The sequence below is a fragment of the Microcaecilia unicolor genome, chromosome 2 (assembly GCF_901765095.1).
Source record: "Microcaecilia unicolor chromosome 2, aMicUni1.1, whole genome shotgun sequence".
Classification (NCBI taxonomy): Eukaryota; Metazoa; Chordata; class Amphibia; order Gymnophiona; family Siphonopidae; genus Microcaecilia; species Microcaecilia unicolor.
In genome coordinates, this window is record NC_044032.1 from 328,606,189 (window position 1) to 328,626,225 (window position 20,037).

Here is a 20,037-nt window from a genome sequence, read left to right on the forward strand (position 1 = left end):
CACTCATGATATGATGATTGTGCCCTTCACCTGCCACCTGTCGAAAAAAAAAAGCCCTAAAGTTCTGGTAGTCTGGTGGATCCCAGGCCCCCCCCCCCACCACTCTCAAAAATAACACCCTGGTGGTCCTGTGGGACCCTGACCCCCCCCCCTCAAGGGCTAGCCCTGGTGTTCTAGCAGCGCCCTCCCCCCCCCCCAACCCATCCTACCTTGGAAAAGGGAGGAGAGACTACCTCCCTCCTCCTGCTGGGCACCTCCTCCTTCATTCTGAAGAGGCACCCAGCAGGAGGAGGGAAGGAGTCCTAGTCCCTCCTCCTTTCTTCAAGGTAGGAAGGGGTTGGGGGGGCCACCGCTAGCCCTCATGGGGGTGGTATCAGAGTCTCACTGGACCACCAGCATGTTTATTTTTAGAGAGACCTGGGGTCAGCTAGACCACCAGGCCCTCACATCTTTGGGGGGGTGGCAGTCTGGGATCCACTGGACCACCAATGATGAAAGTGTTAGGGGTGTGGGTCTGGGGTCCACTGGACCGCCAGGGCTGTGACAGCCAGTCTTCCTGTTCCTCCCCTGCTTGGCAGAACCCTAATGACAGCTCTGAGCTGGCATAGAGTTTGATGTAGGAGGTGCGCCCTTGTTTGGCGCACTGCCCGCTGAACATTGGGGAGCAATAAGTAATGACCCACTTATCATGCATTTGCATGCTTATTGCATTCAGAGCCAGCAAACTTGTTATTCATGTGCTTGCTGGCTCTGAGCATTTGGTGGGAGGAAATATAGTAACATAGTAGATGACAGCAGATAAACACCTGTATGGTCATCCAGTCTGTCCAACAAGATAAACTGATTACATATGGTATCTAATACTTAATATATACATCATCTTGATTTGTCCTTGCCACTTTGAGGGCATAGACCATAGAAGTCTGCCCAGCACTGTCCTTGTTCTAAAATTTCTGAAGTTGTTGTCAGAGCCTCTGAAAAGCTCCACTCCAGCCCATCCAAATCTATTCAGCCACAATCAGGGCACAGACCGTAGAAGTACACCTAGCACTGGCCTTCTTCTCCAACTTCTGAAACTGATTCTGTCCAGCCATGATCAGAGCACAAACTGTAGATGTCTGCCCAGTATTGGCTTTTCTTCCCAATTACAGGTGGTGTTACCTAATCTCCGCTAAGCTTGTATGAATCAATTCCTTCTAAACAGGTTTCCTTTGTGATTATCCCATGCATTTTTTTAATTCATTACTGTTTTCATCTCCACTGACTCCCATGAAAGGGCATTCCAGGTGATCTATCTCCCTCTTGGTGAAAAAATACTTCCTGACATTATTCATGAGTCTGCCCCCTTTCAACCTCAATTCATGTCCTTCCTGCCTTCCTATCTCTGAAAAATGTTTGAAGTTTAATACCTTTCAAATATTTGAATATCTGTATCATATCACCCCTGTTTCTCCTTTCCTCCAGAGTATACATTTTCAGGTCCATAGGTCTCTTGTACGTCTTACTACGCAAATTCCATACCATTTTTGTTGCTTTTCTTTGAATTGTTTCAACCTTTTTACATCCTTAGCAAGATAAGGCCTCCAAAACTGATCACAATACTCCAAATGGGGCCTCACCAATGACTTGTACAGGGGCATCAACACCTCCTTTCTTCTGCTGGTTATACCCCTCTCTACGCAGCCTAGCATCCTTCTGACTGTGGTCACCGCCTTGTTATATTGTTTCATCACCTTGAGATCCTAGGACACAATCACCCCAAGGTCCTTGTCCTCAGCCGAGCTTACCTGTCTCTCCCTTCCTGTCTGGTACATCTCTTTTGGATTTCTGCACCCCAAATATATCACTCTGCACTTCTTGGCATTAAATTTTAAGTCAACTACAGAGTTAGAGAAACCCCTATACAAAAAATTATATCATGCAAATATGCTCCCAACAGTTCTTTTTTTTTTTCTTTTTTTAAATTGCAATGTGTTCAGTGTATTACAATTGACCACGGCCAACATCTTAGTAATAGCACCGTTCCAACATCATTGCACAGGAATCCTCCTGCCTACCATTCATAGTGACTAATAAACAATTAGTCTTCCTTCTCTGGTCTTCTTCTCCTCTTGTCTGATCTAATACTCCTCAGACTGCTCCTTATATACAATTTTGACTCTATTCATTTCAATGGACCCCAGTCTTTCTCACCAGGGCTCTTGGTTCTTATCAGTTGATCAGAATGACTTCATATGTTCCCAAACCTTCCTCTAGCCCCCCCTTTGGATGTTCTCACCCGGGGTGCAGCTGACCCAGTACTATCTCTACATAACCATAGCAACTCCTGCTCATGACGTCTTGCAGGTGCCAGTCTCAGGATTGTTTATAGAGTAGATTGCCCCACCCTCTTTTGCCAGCTCAGCACTTGCTACAGTGAAATATAACTGTGTCAAAGGTGATCACTGATTCTTACAAGCTAGCTCTCTTTTGTATCAGAGATGATTTTGATTTCTAAGAGAGGCCTAGCTCTTATTATGAGCCATTGGCCTGTATTTTATTGAGAGCAGGGGCTAGCATAACTCTTCAAGGACCACCTAGGGAAACACTTATCTAGGTCCCACTGTAATATTTATAGCATTGTCTTTTCATAGGTGGGTTAGGGTTGTTTTGGTGTGGTAAGTTTTCAGTATAGGTTTTGGGTGTCTTTTTGCAGAGGTTTATGTTATTTCACAAAGTGTCTAGCCATATTTGAAAGTGGGCTCTGGGGCAAGTGCCCTTGTCACCCAAAATAAAAATGCTCAAGACTAGTGTTCTTCACATCCTGTAGAGTCACCACACAAACAAAAGCCCATCTTGATTTAAACAAGGTGTCTAGCAGTGGAAGGACTGGGTGTGCTATTCCTGAGGTGATGGTCACGATTTGAATATTTTTATTTGAAGTTAAGAAGACAGGTTGCCTGCTCTGGCCAGTCCAGGGACCTCTTCTGCGTCCTGCCTACTGATGTAACTTACTGTTTCCTTGTAGGCAAGACGCAACAGAGACAGCCTGTATTAATCATTGCCCGCCACAGCCCCTGAGCAACAACACAGACACCGCTGTCTAGCTGACACCAACCGGCGCCTGTTTTATAAAAGTCTGCTTCCCCTGAGATCAAAACCTGGCTACACCTCTGGTCTGACTGTGTCCCAACAATATATGAACTGTTGTTCTTTTTTCATTAGAAGAGATGGCACATCCCCCCCCCCCCCATTTGTCACACATATTTGAGAAAGTACTACATATTTAAGATCCTGTTCTGAATGCGTCATCTCTTTTCTGGACACGAGTATTGCTGACATGCTCAGCAATGCGCTGTTTCACCCTTCTTTTTGTCTTGCCGATGTACCGTTTATCACATGGGCATTGAATATCGTAAATGACCTGTGTAGAGTTACAATTTGTGGATGCAGTAAACTTGAATACCCACCCAGTTTTCGGATGTCGCACTGTAAGAGTCTCCCAGACAAACCTGCAATAAACGTAGTTAAGACATGGTTTATGACCCGTGGGTTCCTCAGTGCTAAGCTGGTGCTTCCTTGAGTTGACAAAATTTTCCCCCAAGTTCCGACATCCTCTGGCAAAGAGTTCCAGAGCTTAACTATTCGTTGAGTGACAAAATATTTCCTCCTATTTGTTTTAAAAGTATTTTCACGTAGCTTCCTTGAGTGTCCCCTAGTCTTTATACTTTTGGAATAAGTAAAAAATTGATTTACGAGAGATCACGTGATGCAGTGAGAAGAGGCAGATGTGAGTTTTGCCTCTGCTCGAGGATCCCATCCTTCATCCTTTGAAATCGCTGCAGAAAGACCCTAATCAGCCCGCCTTTTTGCTTGGAAAGAGCACTGGTGGAGCATATGGACAGATATCTAACGCCAAAAAGCAGAATGGCTGCTAAAACAACGAAAAAAGGGTCGGATCGCAACAAGTCTGCTGATGACAAAATGGTGGACCTGGTGCAGGCCCCGCAGCTCTCCTGTACCGAGGCGGCTTTATCAGAACTCACTAATGCTGTGGTGCTCGCTTTAGAACCGCGATTGGAACGCTTGTCAGAGCAGCTGACTGGGATTTCGCAAATTACAACTGACCTGGCCCATAGGACGGGTGAGCTCGAGTGCCATGTGTCCGATCTTGAAGATGGTGTTCAGGAGAGCAGCGTGGAGTTCACGAGACTCCGGGAGCTGGTGGCGGCGCAGCAAAACAAGTTAGAAGATCTAGAAAACCGGGCTCATAGGGACAATCTTCGCTTCTTAGGCATCCCGGAATCTGTGCCGGAGAAGTCCTTGCGTAGAGTCCTGGAGCGGTGGCTGACTCCGATGATAGTGACCGCGGAAGAGACGGACCCGGTGAGACTAGAGCGCGTGCATCGCCTGGGGAATACCCGTGCTGGTGATCGGCGGCCCAGAACAGTTATTGCTAAGTTCCTTAACTCGGCCCAGAAAGATGCCTTTCTACAATACTTTCGTCAACACAAAGAGGAAGTTTGCTACGAGGGAGCTGCAGTTCGGGTATACCAGGACTACTCGGCGGCCCTGGCGGCGAAACACCGCCAGTATTCAGAGGTCTGTGCCCGCTTGATAGAAAGGCACTATAAATTCCAGGTTCGCTATCCTGCGGTGCTGAGAATTTGTGACAACGGTCAGTGGCGCACCTATGAGACACCGGGGAGCGCGATGGCTTGGCTTAACGGAGCCCCTGAGCAGCAAGAGGCAGGAGAGTGAGCAGGACAGTGATTGGCATCTGAAGTCGGTGGAAACCGGCTCCTGCTAACTGTTGGTAATGGGACTGAACACGTATCTGGACAGTATTGAGAGTGAGCCTGTCAGAGAGCCCCTGGTGACATAGGCTTCGCTGGGTATGAATTGTCTGGGGATTGGGAAAGAGGGACGAATGTGTGAGAGACTGGGAAGTGTAAGGACAAGAGTGGAAGCACGGTTTGGTTGTGAATGAAATGGGTTTTTAGACTGCGAGGGGAGTGGAAGGAGACACAGTTAAGGAGTTTTGCCACTTGTGTGTGTATGATAGCAGGGGAATGATGGGGGTTGGGTGGCACATATGAGGTGTGTGTGGTATGGAGAACAGAGGATGGGGCTTCTGATTTAAGGGTTTGGCAATTGGGGAGAATTTGTCATGAGTGAGGATGGGATTCCTCTTGGTGTCATTGCGTGATCACAGACAGGCTTCTCTGTGGAAGCATGGAGAAGAATGGTTGTGAGAGTTGGAGGGAAGGGGGAGGGGGATTCGGAGGGGGGGTGGGACCTTGGGGTTTCCATGGTATCCGACATGGGTTGGAATGTGGTATTGCGTGCTGCTGAGAGGAGGGGAAACACTTTAACAGAATGCTATGGGGTTGGGGGCTCTGGGGTGAAGGCTGGGCGCCCGGGGGTCCTTAATCCTTTGAGTGTGTGGATTTTTGTTCGGGCGAGGTTGAGAGATCCTGGATAAGTTACCAGTACCTAGATTGATATCCTGGAACGTGTGTGGCATAACTTCGCCTATTAAACGCACAAAAATCTTAGCCACTCTTCAGCGTCACAATGTCTCCTTAGCCTGCTTACAAGAAACTAAGCTATCAGATATAGAGCATTTAAAGTTAAAACAACGTTGGGTGGGGGACTGCTATTTTGTGTCTGCAAGGGGCAAAATGGGGGGAGTGGCGGTATTGGTGCACAAGAATTTGCACTGTTGCGCCCAGGTGGTAGCACGTGATGTAAATGGACGTTATATTCTATTGCGGATGAATGTTATGGGTCAGGAATTTTACTTTTTGAAAGTTTATGGACCTAATGTATATGACCATGCGTTCTTCCAACACCTGGTACGATTAGGGATCCAGCATGCATCGGCTCCCTGGGTTGTGGCGGGAGATTTTAACCAGGTGCTGGACACGCACCAGGATCGTTCAAATCTGACCCAGGGTAAGGCATTGGGAGGAGGAAAGGGCTCACCATACCTATGTCAGGCCCTAAATTTGGTAGACCCCTGGCGGTTGTGCAACCCTAGTGCGCATGACTACACGCACTTGTCTCGGGCACATGGTACGTGGTCCAGATTGGACTATATCCTGGTGTCAGCCCCCCTGTTTTCGCAGGTGGTGCGGTCGGAGATTGGCACTTTAGAGGTCTCGGATCACACACTAATTTGGGTGGACGTGGATCTGGGTGAAGCGAGACTGCGACAGAGGTTATGGAAGTTCCCGTCCTACTTAGTGGAAGACGAAAATTTCAAGGAATATTTGCAGAAGCGGTGGTCCTTATTTGTGGAGGCGAATGCGGACCATACTTCGGACGCACGACTTTATTGGGAAACCGCCAAGGCTGTCCTGCGCGGGGACATCATATCCTACATGTGTGCGTGTTCCCGGCGGCTCTCGCAGGGACTCATTCGCTTGGAGCGGATATATCAGGAGGCCAAGAAAGTACACTTGGCAGCCCCATCGGCACACAGTCGGGAACGTATGTTATCAACTCTAGCTGCCTTAAATGCACTGATTCACGAACGAACTAAAAAAAACACCTTTTCTACCGCTCTTTCAGATTCCATCGGTTTGGGAACAAGCCGGGAAGGTTAATGGCGAGGCTCGTTAAAACCTGGGGGGGTAACCGTTTTATCCCATCTTTAGTAGCGCCAGATGGTCAGCGAGTAACCCAAACCTCGAAGATAGCGCAGTTATTTCATGACTACTATGCGGCTTTGTATGCAACGCCAGAATTGCAGGAGGGTCTTTCAGTGAGGGAATATTTAGAGAACTCGGGTCTTCCTCGTCTTTCCGCCTCCGTCATTGCCCAGCTTAATGCCCCTTTGAGGGGGACAGAGGTCCAGCGGGTGGTCAAGACACTGAAAAAGGGTACGGCACCGGGACCGGACGGTTATGCGTCTGAGTTTTATCAAAGCATGTTCCCACAGATTGCGGCCCCACTGTTGGATTTCTTTGATGCTTCCCTGCTTCAGGGGTCCTTCCCCAGCTATTCGAATGACGCTGTGATTACTTTGATACCCAAGCCGGGTAAGCCTGTAGACCTTCCGGGCTCCTATAGGCCGATTTCTTTAATAAACGTAGACCTGAAGATATTGGCCAGAGTGCTAGCAGATCGTTTAGCACCACATATACCATTGCTGATAGGAGAGGGGCAGGTGGGCTTTGTCCGGGGCCGCCACTCTACCCTGAATGTGAGGAAGATATGTCTTGCCATTGCCCGGAGTCAGGTGATTGACGAGTCGTTGCTTTTGGTGAGCCTGGACACGGAGAAGGCGTTCGACAGGGTGCGCTGGGACTATCTGTTCTCGGTATTAGATTTTTTCGGGATACAGGGCTGGTTCCGGCAGGCTGTTGATACACTTTACGAACAGCCTCACGCGTCTTTAGTGGTGAATGGAGTGCGTACACCCTCCTTTACTGTGTCTTGTGGTACACGGCAGGGATGTCCCCTATCCCCTTTATTGTTCCTGTTATATTTGGAGCCATTATTGCGTTCTATCCAAGGAAATACGGATATCTCTGGCGTTGCGTTTTCGTCATCCTCAATGAAAACCTTAGCTTTTGCTGATGATATCTTAGTGACCCTGACGAGACCACAGCAGTCGATACCTGCTCTTTTGGGAGAAATAGATGAGTTTAGCTACTATTCGGGTTTTACCCTTAACTTACAAAAATCGGTAGCGTTTCCAATTCAGGAACATATACGAGAGCAGTGGGAGGGGGAGTTTCTCTTGTCCTGGACCTCGGGTCCATTGAAATACCTGGGGGTGTGGATCTTGGCGGATCTGACTAAGCTCTACGAACTGAATGTGGAATCCCTGCGGGAGTGCACGAGGGCTGCTTTGCAGGTGTGGCAGTCCTTGCCACTGTCCGGCTTGGGTAGAGTGGCATTATTCAATATGGTATTGGTGCCCAAGTGGACCTATACTCTACAAATGTTGCCGATACTGCTTAGTCGGAAGGATGAGAGGTTGGTGACTCGGTTGGTCACACGTTGCATTTGGCAGGGGAAACGGTCGCGGATGGCGGCGGCGCAGCTCTATAGACCGAAGAATCAGGGGGGCTGGGGATTACTGAACGTTAAGTTGTTATCGGTAGCAGGGAACATGAGGCACATCTCCGACTGGTTTAGAGGAACGAGCTACTTTACTTGCTCAGAGGAGGAACAGTTATTGTTGGCGCTGATACATTTTAGCACTTGGCTACATATAAAGTCATGTGGGCGTCGGGTACCTAGTGCCTATGCAGTGTTATTCTTGCCATTGAGACGAGCGTGGAAATGGGTGTGCCGTCTCTTCGGGCTTCGGTCGAGATATTCTCCTTTGTTACCGTTGCAGGGCAACCCGGATTTTTCCCCGGGTTCGACCTTGGCCCAATTTGTGGCCTGGGGAGCTCGAGGGGCTCATTATTTACATCAGCTTTATGCGGAGGAGGGACAGGGGAAGACATTGGGAGATTGGCGGTTGGAATTCAGGACCGTGACGGGGGATTTTTTCGCTTGGCATCAATTACAACATATATCCGGTCGATTCCGCAGGCTTCCTTGACCTCTGAGACGTGGGAGAAGTTGCTCGCTCTGTTTGCCCTGGATGCGAAATTGGCAGTCCCCCTAAAGTACTTTCACTCATGTCTGAGGGAGCAGTTGGGGGAGGTAGATTATGAGAAACTGGCAACCCAGTGGAATAATGAGCTATCTTTGAATCTGAAGGGCGAGCACTTAAAAACTTATGTGTTAAATATTTCTAAAGTGACGGAGAACGTGACGCTGAGAGAAACTCTTTATAAGTTTGTAATGAGAATGTATTTTTCCCCACATAGGGCGATGAGGGCAGCCATGAGAACTGATGACGCCTGTGCCAAGTGTGCTCGCTCCCCGGCGGGTCTTGGCCACATATTCTGGCAGTGCCCGAGGGTTCTAGAGTTTTGGAAACGGGTGGCTGGGCATGTGTCGGCTCTCTGGGGGGTGACCTGGAGCCCCTATGCATCTCTTTTATTTGACCAGTTCAAACTATCAGCTCTAGGGGCAGTGGGACTTAGGCCCTTTTTGAAACGGGCGGTTCTTATGGGTAAGAAAGTAATCCTTTACCAATGGATAACGGCAGAAGCCCCCACTTATCAGCAATGGAGGTCTAGAATGATTTCCTTATGTGCATTAGAACGTAGGGGGGTGGGAGACCTGGCCTCACCCAAAGGGGATGCTTATTGTCGGAGGTGGTCGCCTTTCTGGGATTCATTAACCCCGGTAGCGCGTAGTAGAATTCTTAATTGTTGACAGCACACCATGGAAACTCAGGGGGGGTGGGGGAGCGAGGGGGGGCTGGGAGGTTTGGTGGGGAAGAGACTTTAGACCATTTGAGGACAATGTCTGTTGATGCCCTGATGGGAATTTTTGGTTAGTTGGGAAATGACTTGTGGTTATTTGAGTCATGGAGTGCCGTTGGGGATCATTAGAGTTTTAGATGCATTGGGAACTTTAGAGTTAGGTTTAGTCACTATAGGTATATGTATGTACTTAATGGTGTGGGGGGGAGGGGGAGGGGGAAAACTGTTATGATGGTGTAAACGTGTTGAATTTGATACCTGTTAATGGCCAAAGGTGCTGGTGTCTTGTATGGTACTTGGTTATTATTTGCATATATCAGTAAAAAAAATGACTGACATAGAAAGCACGTGGAGGAGGCTAAAATTGTGAATGTTTGCACGATAGATCTATTAGTATGAGTTTTTATATAAAATAATAATACTGTTTTGATATGGAGTCTCATCACATAATTTCTCCATTAAAACGTTGAAACCATAGAATAGAAAGTGATGGAGGGAGGAAGATGGGAAGCGGGGAGAAAATGTAAAATACACTGTGACTTCAGTTGTATGATGATACTCTGTATGTATTCTTTACTGCGAGTAATGTACATGTTATTTTATGCTATAGCTAATAATAAAAAAAAAAGATTAAAAAAAAATTTGATTTACTTCTCGTTCTACACCACTCAAGATTTTGTAGACTTCAATCATATCTCCCCTCATCCGTCTCTTTTCCAAGCTGAAGAGCCCTAACCTTTTTAGCCTTTCCTCATACAAGAGGAGTTCCATCCCTTTTATCATTTTAGTCGCTGTTCTTTGAACCTTTTCTAATTCCGCTATATCTTTTTTGAGATACGGCGACCTGAACTGAGTGCAATACTCAATGTGCGGATGCACCATGGAATGATACAAAGATCTGGGCTTTGTGAATTAGCATTTTGGGAAGTTTGAAAGGGAAAGGGGAGGGGGTAGAGGTACAGGGGAAGGGATAGTGTTTGATAGGCAGGTATAGTAGCTTGTGCATGCTGTAAGAAGCCAAGTCTCCCATTGTGTCAGTATAAGGTGAGGAGTGGAAATTGTGTATTCTAGACTTTGTTGTATTATGACATTATTTGTACTATCATGTTTTATGTTGGTTCTGGTGAAATGCTGTGTTTGACTGTTTAATAAAAAGACATCAATATATTTTGAATTAAGTATCTCCATCTCCATTGTTCCCTTTATATAATTGGAGGCTTAAGTATGTATGTGGAAGGCTCATATTTTATGATAGGTATACATCAGATCTTTTGGAAATGAGTGTCTTAAATGTAAAGGTTTGGGTTCCCTGTACTTCCTTAAAAAGTACTTGCCTTGTAAATATGAGTACAGACTCTTCACGTTCATAGGAGCCCTTTTACCAAACAGTTAGTGTGCCCTTAACATGGGTCATTCCCTTGCGCTAAACTCATTTTTACCGCTGGGGTAAAATTACTGATTTTCACAATTTTTCAATAATGGCCACTCTCTAATGTTCACATTATCATGTGGCCATTAGTGTGCAAGCCCCTACCCATCTGATATCGTAGAACATGGCCACTCTCTGCCCCCCCCCCCCCCCCGGACTCGTTCCAAAAAGTAAGGAATGTTTTAGCACATGAGTTTGCTTGCACATGACAAAATTACAGTGGGATGCCTCAGCACACCCCGCAGTATTCCATTTTTTGCTGCAATAAGCATGCATTAGTGATTCCTACAGCTTTGTAAAATGACCCCATAGTGATTAATCTGCAGGTAATTCTTATATATTCTGGTATACAAGCAAATAAGATTGAATCTTTGCATGCCTGCCTGATCTTTAGCCCATATTGCTATAGTTGTTAAATAGTATCAGGCTCAAGCCCTGCGGTGGCTAAGAAAGCAAATAGAATGTTAGGTATTATTAGGAAAGGAATGGAAAACAAAAGTGAGGATGTTATAATTACTTTGTATTTGTCCATGGTGCGACCACACCTCGAGTATTATGTTCAATTCTGGTCACCGCATCTCAAAAAAGATATAGTGGAATTAGAAAAGGTACAGAGAAGGGCGATGAAAATGATAAAGGGGATGGGACGACTTCCCTATGAGGAAAGGCTGAAGCATTTGGGGCTCTTCAGCTTGGAGAAGAGACAGCTAAGGGGAGATATGATAGAGGTCTGTAAAATAATGAGTGGCGTGGAACGGGTACAGTGGTGGAAATAAGTATTTGATCCCTTGCTGATTTTGTAAGTTTGCCCACTGACAAAGACATGAGCAGCCCATAATTGAAGGGTAGGTTATTGGTAACAGTGAGAGATAGCACATCACAAATTAAATCCGGAAAATCACATTGTGGAAAGTATATGAATTTATTTGCATTCTGCAGAGGGAAATAAGTATTTGATCCCCCACCAACCAGTAAGAGATCTGGCCCCTACAGACCAGGTAGATGCTCCAAATCAACTCGTTACCTGCATGACAGACAGCTGTCGGCAATGGTCACCTGTATGAAAGACACCTGTCCACAGACTCAGTGAATCAGTCAGACTCTAACCTCTACAAAATGGCCAAGAGCAAGGAGCTGTCTAAGGATGTCAGGGACAAGATCATACACCTGCACAAGGCTGGAATGGGCTACAAAACCATCAGTAAGACGCTGGGCGAGAAGGAGACAACTGTTGGTGCCATAGTAAGAAAATGGAAGAAGTACAAAATGACTGTCAATCGACAAAGATCTGGGGCTCTACGCAAAATCTCACCTCGTGGGGTATCCTTGATCATGAGGAAGGTTAGAAATCAGCCTACAACTACAAGGGGGGAACTTGTCAATGATCTCAAGGCAGCTGGGACCACTGTCACCACGAAAACCATTGGTAACACATTACGACATAACGGATTGCAATCCTGCAGTGCCCGCAAGGTCCCCCTGCTCCGGAAGGCACATGTGACGGCCCGTCTGAAGTTTGCCAGTGAACACCTGGATGATGCCGAGAATGATTGGGAGAAGGTGCTGTGGTCAGATGAGACAAAAATTGAGCTCTTTGGCATGAACTCAACTCGCCGTGTTTGGAGGAAGAGAAATGCTGCCTATGACCCAAAGAACACCGTCCCCACTGTCAAGCATGGAGGTGGAAATGTTATGTTTTGGGGGTGTTTCTCTGCTAAGGGCACAGGACTACTTCACCGCATCAATGGGAGAATGGATGGGGCCATGTACCGTACAATTCTGAGTGACAACCTCCTTCCCTCCGCCAGGGCCTTAAAAATGGGTCGTGGCTGGGTCTTCCAGCACGACAATGACCCAAAACATACAGCCAAGGCAACAAAGGAGTGGCTCAGGAAGAAGCACATTAGGGTCATGGAGTGGCCTAGCCAGTCACCAGACCTTAATCCCATTGAAAACTTATGGAGGGAGCTGAAGCTGCGAGTTGCCAAGCGACAGCCCAGAACTCTTAATGATTTAGAGATGATCTGCAAAGAGGAGTGGACCAAAATTCCTCCTGACATGTGTGCAAACCTCATCATCAACTACAGAAGACGTCTGACCGCTGTGCTTGCCAACAAGGGTTTTGCCACCAAGTATTAGGTCTTGTTTGCCAGAGGGATTAAATACTTATTTCCCTCTGCAGAATGCAAATAAATTCATATACTTTCCACAATGTGATTTTCCGGATTTAATTTGTGATGTGCTATCTCTCACTGTTACTAATAACCTACCCTTCAATTATGGGCTGCTCATGTCTTTGTCAGTGGGCAAACTTACAAAATCAGCAAGGGATCAAATACTTATTTCCACCACTGTAGATGTGAATTGTTTGTTTACTCTTTCCAAAATACTAAGACTAGGGAGCATGCGATGAAGTTACAAAGTAGTAAATTTAATATGAATCAGAGAAAATATTTCTTCACTCAACGTGTAATTAAACTCTGGAATTCGTTGCCAGAGAATGTGGTAAAGGCGGTTAGCTTAGCGGGGTTTTAAAAGGGTCTGGATGGCTTCCTAAAGGAAAAGTCCATAGACCATTATTAAATTGACTTGAGATAAGCATCATAAAATGTATTGAGCTTTTCTGGGATCTTGCCAGGTATTTGTAACCTGGATTGGCCACTTTTGGAAACAGGATACTGGGCTTATGGACCTTTGGTCTGTCCCAGTGTGGCAATACTTATGTACTTATGCAGGACCATCGTTTCCCCCGCCCCACTTTTCTACATTCATGCAGCAAAATGCTTTATCTTCTCTCCACAAACCTCCATTAGAGGGTGTGTCACCAACCATAGCAATTCATCTTTCTGTGAACTAGAAATTTGTTCAAGACCCTTAGGCCTAGAATGGGATGGATTCCCCCTGTTTTCTTTGTGAGCAGGAAATACTTTTAATATAATTCCCACCCTGTTTTCTCTCGTGGAATAGATTATACTGTATTATTCTTCAAGAAGGAAGAGAACTCCCTTGATAAGTATTTCCTGGAGTTAAGAAAGGGATTTGCAGTGAGACATGATGATTAGTCAATCTGTCCAGCAGAATTTTTAAGGATTAGAATTCAGCTCTATTCCCTCTAGTACATATCGCAGATTGAAGAATATCAATTAGTTCCTAAGTGTATGGTTGCCCACTTAGGAGTTTGGATTGATGCAGATTTGTCAACGACTAGTCAGATTTCTTCAGTCTGGATCCTTACATCTATATGCTCTTTTCTAAATATATCTGACCTTGCTGCAGTTGTTCACTAACTGTTACTTATTATGTGGTCATGCTATCAATAAAGATTCAGATATTCTCTGAGGACAAGCAGGCATGATATTCTCACAAATGTCACAAATGGATGACGTCATCTAACGGAGCCTAGTGCGGACACTGCCAAAGTGTAATGCCACTTAAAATTTTAAGGCATTACCTCCACCATGCATGCGCAGGTGCCTTCCCACCCGACATGGGAGCACGGGACCGGCAGTCTTTCATTTTCCGTGGAGCAGAAAGGTTGTATTTTTTTATCCCTCAGCGTGTAAACTTTTTGCCTTGTGATGCCTTCCCTTTTCGGGTTAAAATTTCCTCATAACTATCTGTTTTAGTCATGGTTTCACGCATCATAAATTTTTTTAAGAAGCAGGTTCAAGCACTCCTGAGTCTAGTTTGTTATTACCGATGCTTCATTCCAGAGTTCGCAGTGAAGGCGAAGCCACTTACTTGCCTCCTGCAGAAGATGGCCCCGGAGAAGGTGCATTGGACATCAGAGTTAGTCAGCCTTCTTGACCCTGAAAAAAGCCCTTTGCTCAGAGCATTGGAGCCGACTCTGTGGGTGCTTGAGCACCCCCAATATTGAGAAAATTCCTTGTATGTGTCCAGGGAGGGGTTATTTCCATTGGGCATAGCACCCCCAATAATTTTGAAAAGTTGGCTCCTATGGCTCAGAGCCAATCCTGGTGAACCCTGACTTCAGCTGGCCTTTTGTAGTACAGGCAGATGCATCAGACATTGGACTTGGAGCAGTACTAACCCAAGAGATTGAAGGAGAAGAACACCCTGTGACCTTAATTAACTGAATGCTGTTTCCACAGGAATGGAACTATGCAGTTATTGAGAGAGAGGCCCTAGTGGTCAAATGGGCATTGGAAACATTCCATTATTATTATATGTCACTTCTTGCTGAAAATAACTGATTAGCGCCAAACTGAAATCTTGCCTATTTTAGGGGCAGAGTCGGCATTTGGCCGGTTAAGTGCTGATATTTAGAATTTAACTGGCCAGGTTAACTGCATAAATAGGACCACATAAAAGTCAGTCCTACCTTTATTTGGTAACCTGTAGCTGGTTAAGTGCTGAATATCGCACTTAACCAGCTCTGTAAACCTGGAACTTCAGTGCTGGAACTTGCACATGGCCCAGCATTGAATTTCTAGGTTTACCGCCAGTGGTAGTCAGCAAAACGCTGATCGCCACCAGCTGAATATCGGACCCTTTATGTTTAACCAATTAATCCACTGTTTCTTCAGGGATGTTTGTTCCCTTAATTTGCTGAATTTATTGTAATCTACCCTAAACCTTCCTTGTAATATGCAGAATATAAGATCCCCTGTATTGCATTGTATTTTATCTCATCTGCTTTTCTCATCATGTCCGAGAAGTAGGCCTGTGGCTTTATAATGTGCCACATGTACAGTGGGGGAAATAAGTATTTGATCCCTTGCTGATTTTGTAAGTTTGCCCACTGACAAAGACATGAGCAGCCCATAATTGAAGGGTAGGTTATTGGTAACAGTGAGAGATAGCACATCACAAATTAAATCCGGAAAATCACATTGTGGAAAGTATATGAATTTATTTGCATTCTGCAGAGGGAAATAAGTATTTGATCCCCCACCAACCAGTAAGAGATCTGGCCCCTACAGACCAGGTAGATGCTCCAAATCAACTCGTTACCTGCATGACAGACAGCTGTCGGCAATGGTCACCTGTATGAAAGACACCTGTCCACAGACTCAGTGAATCAGTCAGACTCTAACCTCTACAAAATGGCCAAGAGCAAGGAGCTGTCTAAGGATGTCAGGGACAAGATCATACACCTGCACAAGGCTGGAATGGGCTACAAAACCATCAGTAAGACGCTGGGCGAGAAGGAGACAACTGTTGGTGCCATAGTAAGAAAATGGAAGAAGTACAAAATGACTGTCAATCGACAAAGATCTGGGGCTCCACGCAAAATCTCACCTCGTGGGGTATCCTTGATCATGAGGAAGGTTAGAAATCAGCCTACAACTACAAGGGGGGAACTTGTCAATGATCTCAAGGCAGCTGGGACCACTGTCACCACGAAAACCATTGGTAACACATTACGACATAACGGATTGCAATCCTGCAGTTGCCCGCAAGGCCCCCTGCTCCGGAAGGCACATGTGACGGCCCATCTGAAGTTTGCCAGTGAACACCTGGATGATGCCGAGAGTGATTGGGAGAAGGTGCTGTGGTCAGATGAGACAAAAATTGAGCTCTTTGGCATGAACTCAACTCGCCGTGTTTGGAGGAAGAGAAATGCTGCCTATGACCCAAAGAACACCGTCCCCACTGTCAAGCATGGAGGTGGAAATGTTATGTTTTGGGGGTGTTTCTCTGCTAAGGGCACAGGACTACTTCACCTCATCAATGGGAGAATGGATGGGGCCATGTACCGTACAATTCTGAGTGACAACCTCCTTCCCTCCGCCAGGGCCTTAAAAATGGGTCGTGGCTGGGTCTTCCAGTACGACAATGACCCAAAACATACAGCCAAGGCAACAAAGGAGTGGCTCAGGAAGAAGCACATTAGGGTCATGGAGTGGCCTAGCCAGTCACCAGACCTTAATCCCATTGAAAACTTATGGAGGGAGCTGAAGCTGCGAGTTGCCAAGCGACAGCCCAGAACTCTTAATGATTTAGAGATGATCTGCAAAGAGGAGTGGACCAAAATTCCTCCTGACATGTGTGCAAACCTCATCATCAACTACAGAAGACGTCTGACCGCTGTGCTTGCCAACAAGGGTTTTGCCACCAAGTATTAGATCTTGTTTGCCAGAGGGATCAAATACTTATTTCCCTCTGCAGAATGCAAATAAATTCATATACTTTCCACAATGTGATTTTCCGGATTTAATTTGTGATGTGCTATCTCTCACTGTTACCAATAACCTACCCTTCAATTATGGGCTGCTCATGTCTTTGTCAGTGGGCAAACTTACAAAATCAGCAAGGGATCAAATACTTATTTCCCCCACTGTATACACAAGATATGCTTTACTGATCATCATTATATGTGATCCACAATATTTCTAGCAGCAAAATCAGATCTAAAATGTCAATTAAAGTATTTCAGTTCTACTCCAGTGCACTTAACAGCAAGAACCACTAAACCTAAGTTGCCAAACAAGGACTCACTCATGACCAGAAGTTGCCAAACCAGGTCCTCAGCATTTTAGGCCCTTGTTGAAAGGAGAGACCATGGTGATGAGCCTTCATAAATTTTTCACTTAAGTTTTAGAAAGGATTGACAAGAGCAGGCCTGGAAACTATGGGTGCAAGGAATTACACCATTACTGATGAGGTTGCATTGATTGCCAATTCAAGCTCAGGGTTTTTTTTTAAAGTGGCTTTTATAATTTTATAACACGCTTCAAGATTTCAGCCCAAAGTATTTTTCACACTCTTCATTTTTACTTGCATCTAAACTGTCATGGATTTGGCATCATTGTTTATTCGAATTTCCATCTAGTACAGTGGTTCCCAAACCTGGCACTTGAGCCCAGCCAGTCATGTTTTCAGGATATCCACAATGAATATTCATGAGAGAGATTTGCATGCAGTAGAGGCAGTGCATACAAATCTCTCTCATGAATATTCATTGTAGGTATCCTGAAAACCTGACTGGCTGGGTTGCTTCCAGGACTAGGTTTGGGAACCACTGATCTAGTAGAAGTATTTAATTTAAATGACTTTTTGACTGATTTCCCTTTATTTCTGAGACGAATTTCTTCTTACCTGAGCTTTTGTTGGGATATGAAAAATCTTTTTATTTTTCAAAGTATTATGCTATTATGCTAATGTTAATTAGCGTTTATTTAGCATCTGATTTTGTTTTAATCCTATAGTTCCTGGTGAATGCACCAGTCTTAATTTTTGTATGTCACTTAGAACCTAAATATTGGGGATTAGGTGACCAATAAATATAAAGAAAAGAAATTTTATGGGCAGAGACTTCAGTGCGTCTAATTGACATATGACGACTTCTCGGTGCTTCAAGGCGCTTACAGGTATTTTTTGAAGACATATCACAAAACTTTCTCCAAGAGTTCTCACTCGTCCTTGGCTTCATTGATCAGAAACTATGTAGCCATGGATGCAAAAAAAAAAAAAAAAACCTTGTGCATGCTCAGTAAAAACACTATTCCTTACCATAAAACTCTAGAGATAAAGGTTCTGTTCAACTTACACAGTGGCCAATGAACCCCACTTGTGTGACTGGTTGATCTGCTGCTTTCAGAAAAGGCCTCTCAAAGGTAAGCAGTTGTATGTTGTGGGCTTCCAATATATAGCATTGTTTAGACATTGCATGACAGATTTAATTTGTTTTCACTAAAAAAAAAAGTCAGAAATACAGGCCCTATTCACTAGGGTACTTTTTTCATTTTGTGTTTATGGGGAATAAAGCTTAGTAAATAAGTTCCTTAAATGACAATTCTATTACAGGGTGCCTTTAATTTCCTGATAGGAGCCCATTCTATAAAGGAATGTAGACACCTACTTTGTTTTATGTAATATTAGCCTTACTGGGTATAGACATATTTAAAAGTTAGGCACAAGCATTTAGCCCAGCCATAGAGCTTGTTTAAATGCTTGCACCTAAATGTCAGGGGACATGCATATTGGCACACCCAGCCATTCAGTTTTTCAGGATACCCACAATGAGTGGGCCTATGAATGTGAGCACCTGTTTTATAGAATTGCCCCCATAAAGTTTGACTCTCAGTAGTGCAATATATCACTGTTTTGGTTCTATCTGTAGATCAGTGCTTCCAGTGCCGCCCTCTGTAGGACCAGCATTCACCTTTGATCTGGATGTTGAGGATGGAGAAGTAGAAAATTATGAGGTACGTATACAAAAGCTAAATCATCTTAGTATGGAGAAGTATTAAGGGCTCTTTGCATAACGGCATGTTTTAGCTCTAGTTATACCTCCACTGCTTTCTCCAGCTTAAGTTGTGGAAATTTAAGCTTACCAACTTTTTTTTTTTTTTTGGGGGGGGCGGGGGGGTCTCTGCACCTTATGTAATAACTGCCTTCACTCTGTCTAGAAAGTTTCAGTAAATTGCCTCAGTTTTTAAGACACAATATATGTTGACAAACAGACTTATTCAGATGTACAAACTACCAAATTGAATTTCTGTAAGTCCTTATAGATTTTACTGATTATTCATAAAGTTATTTAACATTATCTTGTCTTGGAAAAAATGGTATATCAAGCAATTTTATGTTAAACAGAGGAAAAGACTTGAGTAAAACAGTTGCCTGTATAATGTGTTTTACCTTTGTAGTCTGAGTATTTTATTTTTCCATGTGATTTGGTCTGTATAGGGCATGCCCTTCTTGCCTCTAAAAGTGTGTGTGTGGGGGGGGGGGGGGGAGCTGAACAGAAGAGACTGAAAAAAAGCAAGCCCTTCTGGCAAAGAAAAAACACTTTAGAGTTCAGTTTTTCTCTTTTATAAGTAGAGGAGTGTGGTAGCCGTGTTAGTCCACTCTTAAGGTTATCAATAGAAATAAAACATGGAAAAGAAAATAAGATGATACCTTTTTTATTGGACATAACTTAATGCATATCTTGATTAGCTTTTGAAGGTTGCCCTTCTTCGTCAGATCGGAAATAAGCAAATGTGCTAGCTGACAGTGTATATAAGTGAAAACATTCAAGCATTACTATGACAATCTGACAAACACAAGCTAATCAGAAGTAAACTTCCATCACAGACTGAAAAGGAACAGAAGGGCACACGTCCCTGTAATTTATCCAGTTGCAAACTATGCCAAAATATTTCACAGGACCCCACAGTTATCCACAAAGGAAAGATATTCAACATAAAGGGATCTTTCACTTGTTCATCTTCCAATGTGGTATATATCATTCAGTGTAAAAAATGTAACAAAGGATGCTATATTGGAGAAACAGGCCAGATGCTTAAGACAAGATTCAATTTACATAGACATCACATG

General features: G+C 44.6%; 1 protein-coding gene across 2 annotated transcripts in view; it reads left to right on the forward strand.

Moving 5' to 3' along the window:
* RNF38 (ring finger protein 38) overlaps window positions 1–20,037 on the forward strand; it is a 348,251-nt gene that overhangs the window by 259,437 nt on the left and 68,777 nt on the right. For both annotated transcript variants that reach the window (XM_030194345.1, XM_030194346.1), the window contains exon 9: window positions 18,836–18,920. In XM_030194345.1, coding sequence (XP_030050205.1) covers window positions 18,836–18,920 — 85 coding nt within the window. The remainder of the gene's footprint in view (window positions 1–18,835; window positions 18,921–20,037) is intronic.